Genomic DNA, 20,439 nt, shown 5'->3' on the forward strand with positions numbered 1-20,439 from the left:
TGGCGTTTATTAACATAAGTTTGTTTTATATCTGGCCTAGGCATGTTAAGAGTTCAACAACAATAAAATATGATTTCTGAATAAAGCTTCCAGCATCTTCACAAGTTTTTGCAAAAGGGTTCAATAGTGCATTTCATGTACTTCCAAAGCCTATGGTACTAACAGACATACAATTGTTAGTGTGATGGAAATTCATGCCACAGAAGGAACTCAGCCACATTAGCGTTAGCCATGCAGTCTTTACCATAATCTCAGTTTTGTTGACTCAAATGTGCCCTTTTGAACAAAAGGAATGTTTCCGTGTCTTTGTGGTACTGCTGATTTAGTCCTACAGTATTAAAGCCACAGGGACCGGCCATGTCTGTACAGCTTTCTGAAGTAGACAGAAGGTTGCACAGAGCCATCTTGATCTGCTCTCTGGCACTCTAGCAGTTTCCTCAATTTCAAGGATACTATGCACCACTTCTACAGACTTTGCTGTAGCCAGTCTCTATTTCTTAAGGGTTATTTCTTTATTTTTCTCAGAGTTAAACTGCTTGTTCCAGTGGTTCTTCACAGAAATGTAAGTTGTAGATGGTGAGTCTATTATTATTATTACATTACCACTGACTTTATGTATGGTTTGGCACACACAGTTTCCCAAGTAATCCCAGCAATGAAAAGGCGACTGGTACAGTTACAAAACTGATGGTGAAATATTTGCAGTATGCTTGTCAAAGGATGGTTCAAAGGGCACATGCCATAGCGGTATAACTCCAACCATGCTCATACTTGGAAAAGTTTAGTCTGCTTTCAACAAAAAGAGCACTGTGCTTAATACTGAGTTGCTCTGTGGCAATCCATTCTTTTCCATCCCCAGAAATGGTTTGGTCATCTTATAATTAATTCTGTCCTTATTCCCCAGCTTAAAACTGTTACTTAAGCAGCAAACTGTATGCCAGGGTGATTTTGTTCAATAGCAACAAATTGAGAAGATTAACACTTCAGTAGTAGCCATTCTAGATTGGATTCAAATTAATACTCAAAAAGGATTCACTTCTCTAGGAGAGTTTTGGTCTCCCAACCAGTGTTCCCGCTAAACTGAGTAAGTGTGGCTCACACATTTTTATCCTAGCTCAGGAAGGAGCAAATTAATTCATGCTCCAGAGCAAACTAATTTAGACAGTAGCCAAATCGCTCGCCCACAACTTTAATGCCAGTAGCTCACAAAGTAGAATTTTTGCTCACAAGACTCCACAGCTTAGAGGGAACATTGCTCCCAACTGTTGAAGCTAACTGGATCACCATTCCTCCCATAATGAGCTTGTTGTACCAGTGGCTATTTTTCACAATGTAGAATGTTGACTAGATTTTACTTCATGATGTCAGAAAACAACATACAACCACTCATCAGAGAAATAAGGTCAGTCTTATGCTGGGCGATTTACAGCAATGTCTTGGTTAGGAAGAATGTTGGCGTTCTCTGTACTTTCTTTGTGGAGACACCACACCAGTGTCTGCCCCACTCCTGTCATGCTGATCACTCGATAGCCTCGCTTCTCCAGCTTGTCCAAGACAATCCGGGGGGCATCATGAACGTAGTACTCCCAGCTGTTGTAAACAAGATGTACAAAGGGTGAGAAGAGCAGTTCTACAAACAACTCAAAAAGAACCTTAAGCACCACAATGACAGGAAACATATTGAGATTGTGGGAAGCACTTAAGGTTCTAATAACACAAGCTATGAACATTAGAAAGTAACTGAAAGGAGACATTGTGAACAACCTTGGCTATATGGATCTGGGGTATTAAGAGTAATACTAACCTACCTCTGCCCAGGTAGAATTTTACCATTCTAAATTTTCAAGGCTTTAGGCCAGGGGACACAAAATCAGGTGTTGGTTGCAATCACACAATCAATTTGCAAAGGGGTCAAAAGGCCAGCATTGGTGTTTGGGATTTTATAGTGTTTTGAAATGAACACTTCAATTACACTTTTAAAAGGTAGTACTTTAACAATGAGAAGATGGCCCTGCAGATGAACAAAGCTAATTACTGTATTTATTGAGGAAGAAACCAAATATCATGCTGTCTCTTTTCACATTTAGAAAAAAAGGGCAAGCAATCTTGATACTTAATTGTCCGCATTTGACATGTTTCATCATCCTTATTAACAACACAGCACCATCACTGTACATGGTGCTTTATGCACTACTATAAGCAAGAACAATAAAAAAGGTCCTCCCCCCAGCTCACAATGTAAATTCCAACAATGGGAGAAGAGGAAGGCAGAGTTAAGGCAAGAAGAATGTGAACAAATGTAGTTACATGTACATGAGATTAGTTGGGGATGACAACTAAAGTACAAACTACACATAATACAGGAAATCCATGATTAGAACTCCACCTTCCTGTTCAACTGGAATGCAGCTGCAGAGGCTACCAAATACTTTGAAACAGCTATGCTAAGGGATAAAGTAGGGTTTCTCTCTCGTGTGTGTGTGTGTTGGTTATGAAAACAACATACAGGGTATGGAAAGTGTTGAACATATATGCATACACTGCTGCTGTCATGAACACGTTCACTCATCTCTAAGAGATGAAGGGGTAGCTGTTACTGTTCTAGGGGGAAGTGGATTAGGACTGGCCACTGAGAGGGTGACAAACCATACTGACTACCTGACAAGGCCCAGAGGCCACAGGAGGAAGGTTGCAGGCTTAACATGTCTGGGGAATTATAGATGTGACAGAGTTTTGGACTCTCACTAGCCCTTGGTGGCACACTGGTTGGTAGCGGCTTGAAGGGCAGTGGAGGCGGTGGCATGCTGTGGGTGTGGCAATGGAGGGTCAGAGTGCCTTTGCCGTGCCCTCTTGAAAGCCGCTGTCACCAGTTCTGCAGCACTCTCTGTTCACTCTGGACACGTCCTGCTGCCACATGGGCTGGCAGGAGCCTCCCACTGCCACCTGGAGGAGTTGGCAGCTGTGAGTCACATGGATGGTCAAAGGTGCTCATCCCTTCCATGTCATCCTGTTCTGGAGTCTGTAGAGTGCTGGCAAGGGGTTGGGGGGGCTCTGTGCCTTCGATTGCCACAGGGGCCAAGCTGGAAAGGGGGTACTTTTGGGGGTTCCTGGGGACTTGAGATCAATGTTGGTTATTGGCCTGTGACCTGGTCTTGACAGCCCTGCATTGGTTGTTCCATGGGGTCCCCTGGAAGGTGCGGAGGTGTGTGAAGAGGATTGGTGATAGTTGTTGATCTGTGGGGCTGCACCTTTTAGGATTCCTTGAGTGGGGTCCCCTTTCTGCCAGTGGGTGTTGTTGCCCCCTTCCCTTTGAGTTGATTGAGTCCATTTTGGGCCCTCTAGACCCCCACGCCATTGCGGCCACCATTTTTAGTGCAGCAAGGTCCAGTTGTGGGGGCCCCTTCAGGTGCCTGCAAGAGAAGGTCGACCTGTTCTTGGGCGTCATATGCCCCACCCCACCCCCATATGGTCTTCTTTGTTTTCGGGCAGGTTAAATTGCCCTGCCAGGGGTTGAATGGGAAATGGTACCTTTGTCACCTCGTAAGTCCTATACTTGATTCATAGCTGACTATTTCCCCTCAAAGTTAAATAAAACAGTTTATTTTTGAACTACCATTAGCTTCTCGTGTGCCATTTTCAAACCAGGACATAAAAAGGATTTTAGTCTCTCCCCTCAGTTCCCTAGGCTAGGTCAGCATATATCTAAATACATTCAAAGGACTGGGTGGGACAGCCAGAGAGAAAAACGAAGAAAAGGAAAAAGGGGCTGCTCAGCAAAGAACAAGATAAAGAGAAATCCTGTGAAGGAGGGCGTAAACATGATAAGGTCATACTAATAAAAGACTAGCAGGAGGGAGGGTCAGGAAAGACCCCTGCTTCAGATCTCAGAGAACTACTGCTGGACAATGCAAGTATGGACTAGATGGGCCAATGGTGGGACTTCATCTGTACATGTTATATGTTGGCATGACTGCTACTAACACGTAGAACAGCTCATGCAATGCACCATTCCATAAAGCAAGTAGCATGGCATGATACTCAAGCACAGGTCAAGAAAGTCTCTGGCCACACATAAGAACATAAGAGAAGCCAGTGTTGGATCAGGCCAATGGCCCATCCAGTCCAACACTCTGTCACACAGTGGCCAAAAATACCAGGTGCCATCAGGAGGTCCAGCAGTGGGGCCAGGACACTAGAAGCCCTCCCACTGTTGCCCCCCCCCCCAAGCACCAAGAATACAGAGCATCACTTGCCCCAGCCTGAGAGTTCCTATCTATACCTTGTGGCTAATAGCCACTGATGGATTTCTGCTCCATATGCTTATCTAATTCCCTGTTGAAGCTGTCCATGCTTGTAGCCGCCACCACTTCCTGTGGCAGTGAATTCCATGCGTTAATCACTCTTTGGGGGAAGAAGTACTTCCTTTTATGTGTTTTAACCTGACTGCTCAGCAATTTCATGAAGTGCCCGTGAGTTCTTGCATTGTGAGAAAGGGAGAAAAGTACCTCTTTCTCTACCTGCTCTATCCCATGCATAATCTTATAAACCTCGAAGACATGGTGCTGCTAGACATTCAGCAACCACACGCCATCACAGTGCTGCCCATCTTGTCCTCCATCTCCACTACGTCCCAGTAATGGTCATTACGAAAGGCCCAAATGTATACACCAGATTTCCTCTTCAGCTTATGTGAAACAAGTATTCCTAACAAAGCAGCTGGTCCTCAAGATGATGAACTGAAACATACCACTGCCAAAACAGGGACATGTTCCTTTCATAGTATGTAATGAAAATGAATTTGGAATTTAACCTGTGTAATATCAGAGTCAAATGGGATACTTTGACTTCTTAGCACTTGTGAGAGGTAGTAAAGCCAGGTAGCTAACTGTGCCATCCTAAGTAGAATTACATCCATTGATGTTAAGGGTGTTACTCTGCTCAGGACAGTACTGCAAGAGCCTGAGCTATGAGCTAAACAGTCTTGGTTTAAGTGCAGCTCAATTGTGATCATACTGCATAGCTTCAGACAAGCCATTTTCTATCAATCCATATCCTCCCTTACCTGTAATAAGGGGGGTAATGCTAATTATGTTTTTATCACACAGCTATTTTATATTGTTTTCTTTTTAAAAAATTGCACATTTATCAGGGGAAAAAAGTTGTCAACAATCTGGAGGAAAAGTATCCTCTCCTTTTAAAAGAGGCTTAATGTATGGAAATGGGCAGGTGAAGCTCTTCATAACATGGAGGTAAATAACATCACCTGGTAAATAAACATCCCATTTAAGCCTCTATTAAAGGGGCAGGGCATTTTTTCTCCTGGTCAATTGGCAACCAGAGGTGTAACTGTTTAGAAAGGTACTACAATTATAAATAATTTACTCCAAAATTCCTAAGTACTGGTGAAATCCTTTGAACATTCTTTATAGTTGTATTAGGAAAAATTCTAAGTTTTACTTGCAGTTACTGAGGCTATCTAAAAACTTTGTTTCTGTTGAAGATTCTCTGGCTTACAGTGGAAGACTAGTGGCATGTTCAAGACTAAATGAGACAATTTTAGTAACAGAGCACAAGTTTTCCTAAGCAATTATCTTCTTGCTTACTGAATGTACCTGGGGTTTGGGAATAAAGATAAACATAGATAATCTTGAGTGGCTGTATCAAAGAGGCATTAAATTGCTTTTACAGCCTAAAGGGCGTCATCACTGCAAACAAAAAGAATCCTTATGTGTGGCTCAATTTCTCCTGAAGATTTCATTTGCATTTTATGATACCTTCATCTAATGAAAAGGACCTTGTTTGGTTGTGTTCACAGTTTAGCTTTGGTCTCTGAACCGGTTCCTTTTTGCTAATCCCCTTGGAACGCAGAACTTCACGCCCACAAGGAAGGCCCAGTTAACCTGCTGCATTCCAGGGCAGCTGTTTTGTTACCTGCTTCTGTCCTCCTCTTGTTCAATTGCAAAGGGAGGGGATTTAATATTTTACACAGTAAGAAGAAATAAAACACTCCCTACATCTTCCACCTCCGTAAAAAGGGTGTGGGCAGAACATGAAATGTTTACAGACACACCATCCAGAAAGAAGTGCAAATGTTCCAGGGTAAATGAAATTTCTGCCAACAAGCTCCAGAAATTATTCCTTGTTGTGAGTCCGGGCACACAAGCCTCACACCTGCTAGGAATGTGAGCAATTAAGCTTTCTCTACCTAGTCAATATACTGCAAACCATGAAGACATTTACAGCTTGGTTAGTTAATCATCTGGTTTTTTGCAAATCTTAAGATATTTTGATGCTTCCCATCAAATTCCAGATTTCAGTCATGCCATTTAACACATTGTTTTTTTTCCTACTTAGTAAAATCATTTGCACTTTCCTGGTTGCAGTAAAAACAGAAACAGTGAATATTAAAAGCCAAAGGACAGAAAAATGTGCATGATTAAGAACGCTGTGTGATTTCAGATACCTGAGTCATGATTGCATAATGGGGGGGGGGGGACTCAAAAAATGGCAGCTTCTAACAGCATAAGCTTGCAGGGTCTGTCAGACAAAATATACCAGCATCCATGACTGAGGGCGGCTGAAGGTGGTGGATGAAGTGATGCCCTTACCAACAGGCATCAGGAAGGTGTGACAAAGCTGCTCGAGTCATGGCTGCAGCTCTACGCAGGCACACAGATTATGAATGTGTAGTGGATTCAGTTGACAGCAAGTGATGTCATCACCCTGCAAGCCCACTAGGTTCCACTGCCACTCAGTAGCTACAGCCCTGTTTGGAGTTGCAGCCTCCATGGCCCCCTCCCCCTCCTGTGATACTCAGTGGGGGGGGGGCGTTTTGAATTAAACCAGTGCAGAAGGAAGAGTTAAGATGCCCCACCCAGTCTCCACCTGGAGACTGCAGCCTGGGGAAGAATCTTTAGCTAAAGAAAGTTAAAAAGTTGGAGGAAAAAGCTACATGTGACTAAGATGTATAATTTGCATCTTAGGCAGATAAGAGTGATGGAGCTACTCTGCCATCCTAAGCAGAGTTACACCCATCTACACCCTTTGACTTCAGCGGATTTTGTATAGTGTAACTCTGCTTAGAATGGCACTGTTAGAGGTGAAAAGATCCTGAGAAGGGATAAGGGCAGAAATATAAGGTGGGGCAAAGCCATGAAGAGCTTTAAACAGATGATGTGAAAGAAGATGGAAATCCAGTATAATGCTATAAGAGGAAGAAGAAGAGATTGGATTTATACCCTGCCCTTCACTCAGAGTCTCAGAACGGCTTACAAACTCCTTTCCCTTCCCCTCCCCACAACAGACACCCTATGAGGTAGGTGGGGCTGAGAGAGCTCTGAGAGAACTGCTCTTTCAAGGACAGCTCTTGTCAGAACTATGGTTTGCTCAAGGTCATCCAGCAGCTGCAAGTGGAGGAGTGGGAAATCAAACCCGGTTCTCCCAGATTAGAGTCCACACACTTAACCACTACACCAAACTGGAGGCAGTGCATGGTTTGAGCAACAAGACAGGTGAAGTGTTTTAGCAGGAGAGTTCCAGATAGAAGTGAGAGGACTCCAGTGTGACACAGGAAAGCCAAAAACAGACTTAGGAGTTAGGGCAAGGGGAGACAAGCATGTGCACCAGAGCTATCCAAGGCTATGGGCAGAAAGAGACTGATTTAGACAGGGTTGTGGAAGGAGAAGAGATGTGATTCGGAAGAAGACAGAATATGGGGAGCAAAGGACAGGAAAGGCGCCGGGGAAAGCCAAGGCCGTGTGCACGTATCAGAGAGGAGGAGGATGTTACTGATGGGAGACAGAAAGTAATAGATCAGCCATGTTAGTCTGTTGCAGCAAAAATAAACCGGAGTCCTGGGGCACCTTAAAGACTAACATTTTATTCTAACACAAGCCTGGGTTGAGAGCCCATTTCTTCAGAGACAATAGAGTAGATCCCCACAGACAGATATTTTATGTAGGAGGGTATGATAAACCAAACAGTATAGTTGAGGGGCCATGAAAAGCAGGAAGTACAGGGTGAAATGTAATCGTATAAAATTCAAATCTACTCAGGAAAAAATACAGAGACCATTCACTAGTTATGCTAAGCTAGTGACCACCTGTACTGTGTGGGGGAGCCCCAGAGTATAAAAAAGACTTCATATGGCTCATGGGTCAAAAATCCTAAGACCTCCCCTGACTTGAACAAAGTACAACAAGATAAACTAAGGTATGGAGAAATAACAGAGTAACCGTTATCAGCCATTCCACTCAGAAGAATGGATAAGGGTCTGCAAAAAACTCCATCTAAATTTATACCAAAAAAGCCTTCCCTAGAAAGCAATTTTAAGTTACGCTTGCTATTTATCTCCCATCTAGCCAGTGCAAACTTTTATCATGAGATTCACATCATCACAAAGATTCCATTCTGTGGTAAGGATTCCTCACTGGCCTTTTTCTACGGAACGGTCACCTTGGCTCATGCATTTATTCATGAGAGTCCAGACAATGTGCCTCCCAAACTATTGTCTCCTATATTTTACCCCTTCACCCAAAGATGTCATCCCAGCTTAATAAAAAAATAATACTGATTCACAGTGGTTTTTCAAGGTTGCACATAATGCTCTTGTCTTACCTTGTTTGGCTTGTAATGTTCCTGACGATGTACAGCCTGCCCTACCTCTCTCCATTACCTGGCCAACACATCACCATTACTTATTCTAAAATCGTGACCCTCCCAAGGGGGCTGCAGATTTCTATTCCTTTTTCACCTTCAACCTGCACTAAGGAAGGAGGGAAATGGTCAATTTTATGTTCAAAAATTTTAAGTACTTAAAATATGAATGGTCCACAGCCTTATACCAGTAGTGATCCTTACACATTGCTTTTGATGGATGGGGGTGGGAAGTGGCTATTCCTTCAACAAATACAGACAATAGCCTTGACCTGGATAGCCCAGGCAAGCCCAATCTTGTCAGACCTCTCAGACCTCAGAAGCTAAGCAGGGCCAATCCCGGCAAGTATTTGGTGGGAGATCTCCAAAGAATACCCCGGCTGGGAGGCAGAGGCAAGTTATCAAGCCACTGAACATTCTCCACGCCCCAGTAGGAGTCGCCAGAGGTCACCATGACTTCCAGGCATGGGCGCACAAACACACACGCACGCAAACTGCAAAAATACAAAAAAAGAGAACCAAGGAAAAGGTAATACCCGCTTCTCACATGCACATTCACCACTTTTCTACACTAGGTAATTGCACATTTTTTGGCTAAAAGTGTGGGACTGAATTCCACCGAAAGCCATTGTGGGTGAGAGGATAGGAAGTCTGCTCTGTGGAGGTTTGTTCTGTGGCAGCTGATTTGCTGGCTATTGCAGGTGCGATGAACACACACAAAAACCAGTCTTTGGTTTGTAATGCATGCATGTTAATCAAAGCAGTATGAAGAAGAGAGAGAAAGGTTATAAGAGGGAGAAACTGAATGGTGATAGGATGGAATGATGGAAGAAGCAGAAGAGGGATCAGAATCCCCACAAATATACTTACAAATGGTTCCCCAGCATGTTTCTTTTAGTGGCCCCTAGATAGAGCATCAAGTGTGGATCAGAATGCTCATCGCCAACCATTGTGGGTCCAACTTCCTGCAAAGGAAAAAAATCAATTCTGTTCCTGAAAAACAAATCATTCCCTTTCATTCTACCTGCTTAAATTTAAGTTACAACATATACAACACTTAAGAAAAAATGTTTAATTGACAACAAATGGTACGTTTCACTTGGAGAAAATTCACAAAAGCTTCCAGTATATTGAAATATATTTTAATGAAAAGTCAACTACTCCAAGGGGCATTTGGGCAGCACCACACTGGCTGATCTGGACAGAAGAGAGCAATGTGGTCGTTTACACCTGTTAGAGCAAAGCACAGGAGGAAGGCAGGTCTCTGGAAATGCTCAGGGAGACCAAGTGCTAGAGAAGAGTTCCCCCTACAGGCTGAACAAGAGACAACAACAAAGAGCGAGCAAAAGTATCCATTATTATGGCGCTTGACTCTAATTAGCCCATCCTGGCAACATCCTCCTCACCCTCTACCTAGATGTAATGGTTGGTGACTTCTGTTCCAATGTATCTGAAGAAGAGTGCATGCACATAAAAGCTTACACCCAGAATGAAACTTTGTTGGTCTTAAAGGTGCCACTGGACTCAAACTTTGTTCTGCTGCTTCAGACCAACACGGCTACCCCACCTGGATCTATTGTATTACTTAACAAGCTTTGTTCCCAACACCATCAAGGAGAAATGTGGTAATGGATTTCTTTAATTAAACACCTAAATATCTGACTTTCCTTCTGAAACAAGAAGCTGAACGAGCCTTACAAAACAAGCCTTCCAGTGCAATCCAAAACACAGTTAAACCTTTCTAAACCCATTGAAATCAGCGGCCTAAACTCTGCTTATGATTGCACTGTTAGATACCACAAAAATCAGCAGCTCACACCAGGTTTCATTAGCTCGCCCATACCACCGGAAGTCATTTCTGTCTCACCAACAGTCTGAAACAAACAATTACGAACTCCCTCTCCATGTACAAAAAAACCCACACCTGCCTGGTTGCAGAGGGGTGAGTTATAAACCACTGAGATGCTTTTGTAAACCTTTTCAGAAAATTCTGTTTAAACACACAAACTCTCATAAATTGTGAGGAAGCAACAGCTCTTGACCCACGGATAAAACACTGCAGTGCTTGGCAGAAAGGAAGTGCGCAGGGCAACTGGTCTCAGGAACAACAAAGCTGTGCCGAGGCAAAAAGAAGCACTCGGGGTCCAGTCTAAATTCCAGGAAGGGGGTGTGTGTGTGTTTCTCTGACCCTGAAATTTCTGGTTTATAAACATACAAGGAAGAAGCTGCTGAAGCTTCTATGTCCTCAGCGCAAGCTACAACAAACATTGCAAATGGAAATCCAAGTCTAAAGGAGCAGGCCAAAACTGGCTGAGGATTTTGCATGCTTTCCTGACTCACAAGGAACAGATTCCACTGCAACAGACTGCACTTGCGAGTTTAGTAACAAAAACAAAAAGACTTTGTATTTGTCAAGAGGATGTTTTTAAACTGAATCTCTTTAGCTGCTTTGGGCTTTGCTAAGGAAAGGCAGGCTATAAAAACTGGCCTTGAAAACAAACACATGAATATACCACAGTTATTCCACTCTATTTATTGCAAAAGGGCATTGAGTGCTGCAGAAATGTAAAGAAACTGTTTCATCTGAAATCCTGCCTGCAGAATGACTGCTCAGTTTTGTAATAAACGTCTTATAGGACGTTTATGAAATCCTATGAGATGGCGGTGAAGACTGCTAAAAGAGAATTTTATGCAGCATCCATCGAATCTGCTAGCTCACACCGAGCACAATTATTTAGGGTAATTAAGTTGTTAATTTCTCTCAAAGGGAAAACCCAAAATGTTAGTAATCTGGCCATTAGCTGTGAGGCTTTTTGAGCTTTTTTTGCAGATAAAATCTTGTCACTCCACCACAACCTGCCTGTCAACGTTGATACAGTGTGTGAACTGGAGGCCCCTTGGCTGTCTTTGGATTCAGTATTGGACAGCTTCAGCCGACTACCTCGGCCTGATGTTGACAGGGTTCTGGGTGCTGTTAAACCTACCATTTGCCTCTGAGACCCATGTCCCCCATGGCTGGTGAAAACTGGTAGTAACAGAATATGGGGGTCCCTGGTGGACATTATAAATCTGTGTCTGAGCTTGGGGGTCTACCAGGGGGGATTAAAAGAGGCTGTGGTGACACCACTCTTAAAGAAACCATATTTGGCTCCTACTGATCTGACGAATTACTGCCCAGTATCAAATATACAAGGATGTATATTGTCCCCTTGCTTATTTAATTTATATGCAGAGTACATCATGCGAAATGCCGACCTGGATGAATCACAAACCGGAATTAAGATTGCCGGGAAGAACACCAACAACCTCAGATATGCAGATGATACCACTCAAATGGCAGAAAGTAAAGAGGACCTAAAGAGCCTCTTGCTCAGAGTAAAAGAGGAGAGTGCAAAGGTTGGCTTGAAACTCAACATCTAAAAAATTAAGATCATGGCATCCGGCCCCATCACTCCTTGGCAAATAGAAGGAGAAGTCGTGGAAGCAGTGACAGACTTCACGTTCCTGGGATCCCAGATCACCGCAGACTGTGACAACAGCCATGAAATTAAAAGACGCCTGCTCCTTGGGAGGAAAGCAATGGCAGCCCTGACAGCATGATAAAGAGACATCACCCTGCCAACAAAAGTCCGTATGATCAAAGCAATGGTATTCCCAGTAGTCATGAATGGCTGCGAGAGTTGGACTATAAGGAAGGCCGAGCGCCGAAGAATAGATTCTTTTGAATTATGGTGCTGGAGAAGACTCTTGAGAGTCTCCTGGACTGCAAGGAGATCAAATCAGTCAATCCTAAAAGAAATCAACCCTGACTGTTCCCTGGAAGGCCAGATACTGCAGCTGAAGCTCAAATACTTTGGCCACCAAATGAAAAGGGGGCACTCACGGGAGAAGACCCTGATGCTGGGAAAGATTGAAGGTCAAAGAAGAAGGGGACGGCAAAGGATGAGATGGTTAGACAGTGTTATCGAGGCAATGAACATGAAATTAAGCAAACTCCGGAGCACAACGTAAGACAGGAGGGCCTGGTGTGATGTGGTCCATGGGGTCGCGAAGAGTCAGACTTGAGTGTGTGACTGAACAACAACAATCGAATCTTTTGTTTCTGAGTAAGGTAACTGAGAGAGCGGTGGCAGAGCAGCTTCAGACTTTCCTGGAGGACACATTAGCTCTAAACCCATTCCAGTCTCGTTTCTGCCCTGGCCAAGGAATGGAGACGGCACTGGTCACCCTTGCAGACAATCTTTGTAGGCAGCTGGACCATGGTAGATTGGTGCAGCTGTTATTACTCAACCTGACAGCAGTGTTCGACAGGATCAACCATGATCTGTCAATCCACCGCCTTGCCAATGTAGGAATTCGTGGGACGGCCTTGAAGCAGCTTGCCTCATTTCTCCAAGGTCAGGGACAGAGGGTTTCACCACAATCCTCTGGTATGTGGAGCCCCCCAGAGGGCAATCCTCTCTCCAATGTCATTCAACATCTATATGTGCCCCCTCACCCTGCTGACTGGGTTGTCATCAGTACACAGACGACACCCAGCTGTATCTGTTGATGGACAGACAGCCAGACACCGCCCCAGCTATTTTGGCCAGGGGTTTGGAGGCCGTGGTTGGATGGTTGAAACAGAGCCTCCTGAGACTGAACCCCTCTAAGATGAAGGTTATGTGGCTGGGTAGGGAGGATTCAGGGTTAGGGTGCCGACTCCCGGCTCTTGACAATGTGCCTTTAACACCAGTGCCAACTGTCAAGACCCTAGGTGTGTTTCTGGATGCCTCCTTATCGATGGAGGCCCAGATCACAAATGTTGCCAGACTGTCATTCCTTCAGTTATGACAGATCAGGCAGCTGGTTCCCTTCCTGTCTTGCCCTGACATAGCCAACAGTGATCCATGCAACGGTCATCTCCAGGTTAGACTACTGTAACTTGCTCTATGCAGGGCTACCCTTGAGACTGATCTGGAAATGTCAACTGGTCCAGAATGCAGCAGCGCAGCTTGTTACAGGAACTCCATCGATAGCCCATATAACATCAGTGCTTCGCCAGCTGCATTGGCTCCACGTCTGAATACTGGATCAGGTTCAAGGTTCTGATATTAACCTTTAAGGCCCTGAACAGTCTGGGACCAATGTATCTACAGGACTGCCTCTCCTGATATTACCCCCCCAAAGAGCATTATGCTTAGTGGAGAAGAACTTACCGGTGATCCCGGGCCCAAAAAGCATCCAACTGTCCTCAATCAGAGCTGAATGACATCCGTGCCCCGTGGGACCTAATGCAGGGCTTGTGAGAGAGAGGTGTTTCACCAGGCCTATGGTTAAGGACTGCAACAGTTTTCCATCCAGCCTGGCTCCTTCTGTCCTTCTCCCTCCACAGGGAAAGGACACTAAATTGTCTGCCTTATGCGTCATCTGTAAATTGTCAGTTAAATTGTATGCTTATTTTAATTCTTTTAAGTCTTTAAATTTTAACCCAACTGTAAATGCTGTTATTGGAAATGTTGTTCCCCACCCTGAGCAGGCTATAAGTCACAATAAAAAAATGAATAAACTGGTGTGTGCCCATGCCTTTTTTTTTTTTTTATATTTAATGCTCCTAAGATTTCTAAAAGCAGGGTTTTGTTTTTCTTTCCCTGGCAAATATGGCATACCAATTTGGGGAAAAAGTTATGTTTCATTACAAATTTAGGCATTATTCATCTAGAAACTGGTACAAATGTAATCAGTCTATTAATGATTAAACCTCTGACATTTAATCAATTAAAATGCCTTGAGTGACAGCCCTATTTAAAACAGGATGCCATCTCGTACGTATCATGCAGAGGTGTAAGGCTCGATGGGAACACTGACTATAGTTCGTACTCTGCTCAGCCTTCCCAAATAAATGGAAATAAATTACACACGGCATTCATCTATAGTTTAGAAGGGTGCCACCATTTTAAGCATGATTCTGCAGATCTATTATGTTCTCAGTGCCACTGCCCAGTGCCTGCTGGTCAACACGACTGACATTTTCTCCTTGCTGAGATCTCTCTCCCATCACTACTCTCCTCAGTTCTCAGTGCCCCTATGCTTTCCCGACCTTGCATTTATATCATCCCTCTTGGACAGCTTGATTCTCAGGTCTATCTGGCACAGGACCCTCTGGTGGAAACTGCATTAGATCCAAATGTCACTTGTCTACAGGACAATATGCTGGTACAATCCCTGCCTCTGGTCTGTCCAGAGTCAAGCTGTCCTTGGCATATAAAACAGCTACAGAAACTAGCTGCCAGCCTCCCCTGCACCTCTTTGCCCTGCTAGCAGCCTGTGCCAGCATGAAAAAAGAATGACAATGCAGAAGATCTAGGCATGTGTGATTCTGCCACATCCAGGTGGGATTGCTGGTGTAAAATACTACTGTATATTTTTCAATAGTTATTCTACAGCTATCATGTGTTGTTGTGGAAACCAATGGGCAGGAGCATAATTATATTATATAGAAGCAAATATTAAAAGAGCCGGTAGCTTTCTTACTCTCAGACCATTAGCTGAGAGAAAACCCTATTTCAAAACAATGGGCTAGATCCTGTCAATCTGCAACTAAGTGCAGTGCCTTCCTGTGCTGGAAAATGCTGCTTGTACTGGAAGAAGGAGCAACATTTAGCTAAGTGACATACCAGGATTCAGTCTGTGTGCACAGGGGGACAGCTAAGCAAGGCACTGTTGTGGCTGATTTGCAAAACCCAGTAAAATCATAAATACACTGTTTCTGTCTCTTGGTTGCATTATGATCTTGTGGGTGGGGAAGGCAAGACCAATTTGACATGACCCACCAGCCACTCCTGACAGTCAATGACTTACAGGGGGTACTTCTGTGACACTATGTACCAATAAACAATACAGCTTTGCCCCTTATATGCCATCAAAGACAGGGCTGTCTGTATTCTGCAATCCCACAGAAGTGCAAAGAGTGATCTTGGCTTAGAATTCAGCATTCTTCAAATTTCATCTTTCACATTTGCCCTCCCTGCAACCTTCTGACTCCTCAACATGCAGCTGCTGGTGTGACCGTGGGTCAGTTACAAGTTCTTTCAGAGCTGTTCCCTCAAGAGCAGTCCTTGAAAGAGCCCCCTCAGCCCCACCTACCTCACAGGGTGTCTGTTGTGGTGAGGAGATGGGAAAGGGATTGTAAGCTGCTCTGAGACTCCTTCGGGTAGTGAAGGGCGGGGTATAAATCTAATCTCCTCTCCTCCTCCTATGGCAGGGGTCCCCAACAGGGGCCTGCCAACATCTTTCTTGGTGCCCAACAAGACCTTTTTGAAAGCAGGAGGGGCTAGGTGGGGCATTTGCTTAGCAGGGCTTTTGACTGGCTCTGCAGATTAAAAGGCATCCTGTTAAACAGAGCTTCTGCCTGAAATGCCAAATTGTTACTTTAAGAATTACATATAACCTCACTCCCTGACATGTCTTCTCTTGGCAGCCATTTTGTGGTTGGCTCCACCTCCCTGTGTCAGAATTCCAAAGGTGCCCACAGGCTCAAAGAGGTTGGGGACTCCTGCACCATGGCTTCAAATATAAATATAAGGACTATTTCAAGCCAGCCAGGAGGTGGGACTTCTGTTTAATTTCTTGTCCTTCCCCACAACTAGTAGAAACAAAAGAAATGATGTAAAATAAACAAAAATATATGGGCAGTTGCTTACTTAGAATTAGAATCCAGCTTGTCTTGGCACAGGCTCATCGCAGACCTTGATATATTTTTTTAAAAGCCCTGGCGCAAACTGTGCATAGATTTTGCAGGAACCAGGGTCTTCAAACGAGAAATGGTACAACCCCCAAAGAGCCATCAGGCTGTTGTCGAAGGGCTGGTTCACATTTAATGTGGCAAAGGGTATTTTCTCCAGTCTGTACACAAGAAGGAGAGCTGCTGCTGCTCTCAGCCCCCAGCATATGCACCTATATGCTACACCGAGGTGGGCCATATTACATTTTTTATGGTACATGCTAAAATGTAGGCTTGGATCCTAAGGTGACTTTCTTTCAGCACAGCATCTCCCCTTACTGAATAGCTTTTCTGCCTGCAGTGGAGAGACACAAGTTTGTTTGTTTGGGGGGTTTTTGCGGGAACTCTCACTTTGCTCCCCACACTGTTTCTTCAAGTCCACTAACCTGCAACAGCACAATGGGGGAGGGGGAGAGAAGGCTGCAGCGAAAGATGGGGAGACAGGGAAATTGTCGTCCTCTCCTCATTTTGCTTGGGATCCAAGACGTATGAAGCAACTCTAAGCATACTTAGTTGATTTCTTCAATGTACACAAACACACTCACACACCTGGGCACAGTGTGCTGAAAACCTCCTTCTACTGCACATTCTGAAAAGAGGGCATTGGCTTTGAAATGGAAGCCTCCACTTCCATCCTTACCTCTGCCGAATGCACCAGGCCACATATTGTCCAACCTCACAGGGTTGTTGCCATGAGCTCAGGCATGAGAAGATTTTCCAACAGTCAAATATCACAGATCTGTCTCTAAACATAACTCCTCGCAGCTCCTAAATTCTTTGTCAGGAGTAGCTGCCTCCTGGGATTTTGGCCTTTTGCTAAAGTTTCCTTAAAACAAAACAGAAATATCAGCTGGGTTATGAGAAGATTTTATCCTGCACCTCATTTCCAAATACACCAGTTGCTCTCCCAAAGTACATTCATAGCACCTTCCACTTGTTCCCAGTCGCTGTGAAAGATGCACTCCCGTTCGTACTGAGGTACATGGAACGGAATTTGGGGCGGGCACCAGCTGTTGCATAGCTGCCTGAACAGCTAACCAACGGTCTGTGCAATCCCTAAAAAAAAGGAAAACCAGGAAACATCCAGCTGTGGTTAAATGCACACGTGTTTTTTTTCTTTAAAAACCCACAGAGTCCTTTCTATTTTATTTTAAAACATTTTTCAGCAACTCCAGTCCCAACCCGACACTCCCGGTACAAACCAAGCAAGGAGAGAAGTACTTGGAGCATGCGTGCAAACGAAACAAAACATTAAGCAGCTTTTGCTTTTGGAGACCGGGCCAAATATTTCCGAGCGCCCTTCTGCCAAAATAGCGCTCCAACAGCAGCCATCCTGAGCCTTCTACTGCATACATAACGGTCTATTCAGCATCGCCCCTTCCTGGCGCTCAAGGTTAGTGAATCCACACGCCCTGCTTTGGCACTACTCACTCACCATGCGGATCTGGGTACTGATGAGGACGTACGGCATGATCCCAAGCTGCACCCACCACGGTCCCCAAGGTGGCCGCCACTGCCGCTCGCTCTGCTTTCCAGCCCACACGTGACATCCTGCCAACCCAGAACCACGCCCTCTCCCGGAACAACCAATCCACGATGGCGCTGCTTCAGGGCGATGCTCCTGTGGAATTGGGGGGTGGGTGGGGTCAGTTCGGTCGACAGGGCATATGGTGGGCAGGGATCAGTGGGTCAGCCAGAAGTTAGTTCCTTGCTTTTACCTTGAATAAAACTTTGTTGGTCTTAAAGGTGCCCCTGGGACTCAAACTTTGTTTTGCCTGGCTTGTTGTGCCTCAGCTACTTGTTATACTTTGACAGTCCCGTGAATTCTTGAGATGAGGTGGTTGGGTTTTTTTAAACTCTGTTCAGGAGTTTAGCTCCTAGATTCGGCTCTGGCATAATTCACACACATGATCTTCGTTTTACACCTTGTCAGTTTTGCCTCTTGCTATATTTCAACTCGCCGTCTGTAATCTATCTCTTCTCTCTGTTTCAGAAGAAATGCCGCCCGGCGGTTCTTTGGTTAGGCTAATAGTTCAGATGGTCGGCTGCTGTTTCATTGATGAGCTCATAATAAGGATTTCCCGATAGCCTCGTGCGGTGCTTAGAGGGTGGGGGTGCACGCGCAGAAAGCAAGAGTACATCTTTGCCTCTGCTTATATCACTCTGTCTTGTATATTTAGTAAAGCAAATATCAAGGCTGCATCCATACCTACTGCAGTATTGTACAAAAGCAATAATTCAAAACTGGATTTTCTCCACACAGCTTAAACCTATTGTTGTTATTATTTTCATTTATACTCTGCCTTTCCCACTCTGACTCAAGGCAGGTTAAAGTATAATTAAAACAAAAACTTTCAGCCAATCAATACAAGTGGGTAACAAAACATGATAACATGCTGGTAGCGAAATATCCAGTGATTTGTGGCTGCAGGCTAAGACACCTTACCTCTCTCTCCAAGGCACTCTTTGTCATCCAAGAGACAGCAAAGTCCAGAAGCACAGAGGCTGGGGCTTCTCACCATGTGGGAAAGTGTGCAGTTTGCAACTTTTGCACCTGTGTCTCTGTGTTGTGCCATCAAGTTGCTTCTGACTCATGGCGACCCTATGAATTAATGACCTCCAAAATGTCCTATTCCCCTGTACTGGTTTACTCCAAGACGGTACAATAATGGCTTAGAAAGGGTAATCTGAAATTCCATCATTAACAGCCTTGCTCAGGCCTTGCAAACTGAGGGCCCAGGCTTCCTTGACTGAATCATCCATCTCATGTTGGTCTTCTTCTTTTCCTGCTGCCTTCAACTTTTCCTAGCATTCTTGTCTTTTCTGGTGAGTCTTACCTTCTCATAATGTGACCAAAGTACGATAGCCTCAGTTTGGTCATTTTAGCTTCTAGGGAGAGTTGAGGCTTCGATCTAGAACCCACTGATTTGTCTTTTTGGCAATCCCTGCTATCCATAAAACATTTCTCTAATACCACAGTTCAAATAATCTACTTTCTTCCTGCGCACCTACAGGTTGTGGTTTTGATTTCCGCAAATACCCAGAAGTTTATTTGAAAAAACAGGCAGAGTATAGAAAAAGTGGATAGAGAAAAAGTGGGTAGAGAAAACATTTAAGCATCTGTGGACTAGAGCCTACTTCATTACATATGTGCATCAAATGCACCTGGTGAAATTATTCTAGACCACACGAGCTAAGGTTAGAACAAAAATGTAATATTCTTTAAGTTGCCACTAGACTCCAGGTTATTCTGAATAGGAGTTAGAGGACAAGAATAGGGGAGGACTGTTGCCTTCATCTCTTCTTTGTGGGCTTTCCAGAGACATCAGCCACTATGGGGGAAAGCATGACAGTGAGCCTTCGGAGGCTTATTTGGTCAAACTAATGTCCTCGAACTGTCCCTTTTCTGCAGCTTACTGTGTAGCTGACCTTGACCATGGAACCATATTTCAAGTAATTTGCAGCATAATCCTATGCCTGCAAAATTAGTCTGATATAAACCCATTCATTTCAATGGGATTAGACTGGAGTAACTTTGTATAGGATTGCACTGTGAATCTTCAATTTCAAATGAAACACTTTGTGAATAAATGCAGAAGATTTTTTTTCCTTTTTAACCAGAAGGTGGGGCTATGTACAAGAGAATAATTGTTCAAGCAACAGATGGGGGGGGGTGTCTTTTTTTTTTTGTAAGTAATGACAAAGTTACACAAGATTTTTTTGTTTAGAATATATCTATGCTGCCTCTCCAGAGTCCTACTTGAGGCAGCTCACAATTAAAAACCACAGTATAAAACATATGCCATTAAAAAACAAGTGGTTGCAGCCAGAGATTGTCTGTACATTGTAATTTTCTTTGTTCAATGGATATTACCATTTTATCTGCCTTGAAGCATCTAAACTTTGATAAGCAGTTGCAAAGCTGCCAGTGATAAGAAAATCCAAATGGCTTTGCTGGCAAAAAAAGTGCTACTGAAATAGAACACAAGTGAGTAAACAATCTCTTTCACCTGTCTCTAATA

General features: G+C 44.1%; 1 protein-coding gene across 1 annotated transcript; it reads right to left on the minus strand.

Moving 5' to 3' along the window:
* Nucleotides 1–1,200: 1,200 nt before the first annotated feature.
* Nucleotides 1,201–17,950, minus strand: GCHFR (GTP cyclohydrolase I feedback regulator). Its single transcript, XM_015415340.1, has 3 exons — nt 17,853–17,950; nt 9,526–9,620; nt 1,201–1,590 (listed from the first exon to the last, which is right to left on the minus strand). Exons 1-3 carry the CDS (start codon nt 17,886–17,888, stop codon nt 1,410–1,412), a joined length of 312 nt encoding a protein of 103 aa, XP_015270826.1. The 5' UTR covers nt 17,889–17,950; the 3' UTR covers nt 1,201–1,409.
* Nucleotides 17,951–20,439: the final 2,489 nt, after the last annotated feature.

This window comes from Gekko japonicus, unplaced genomic scaffold (assembly GCF_001447785.1).
Source record: "Gekko japonicus isolate JY-2015 unplaced genomic scaffold, Gekko_japonicus_V1.1 scaffold631, whole genome shotgun sequence".
Lineage (NCBI taxonomy): Eukaryota > Metazoa > Chordata > Lepidosauria > Squamata > Gekkonidae > Gekko > Gekko japonicus.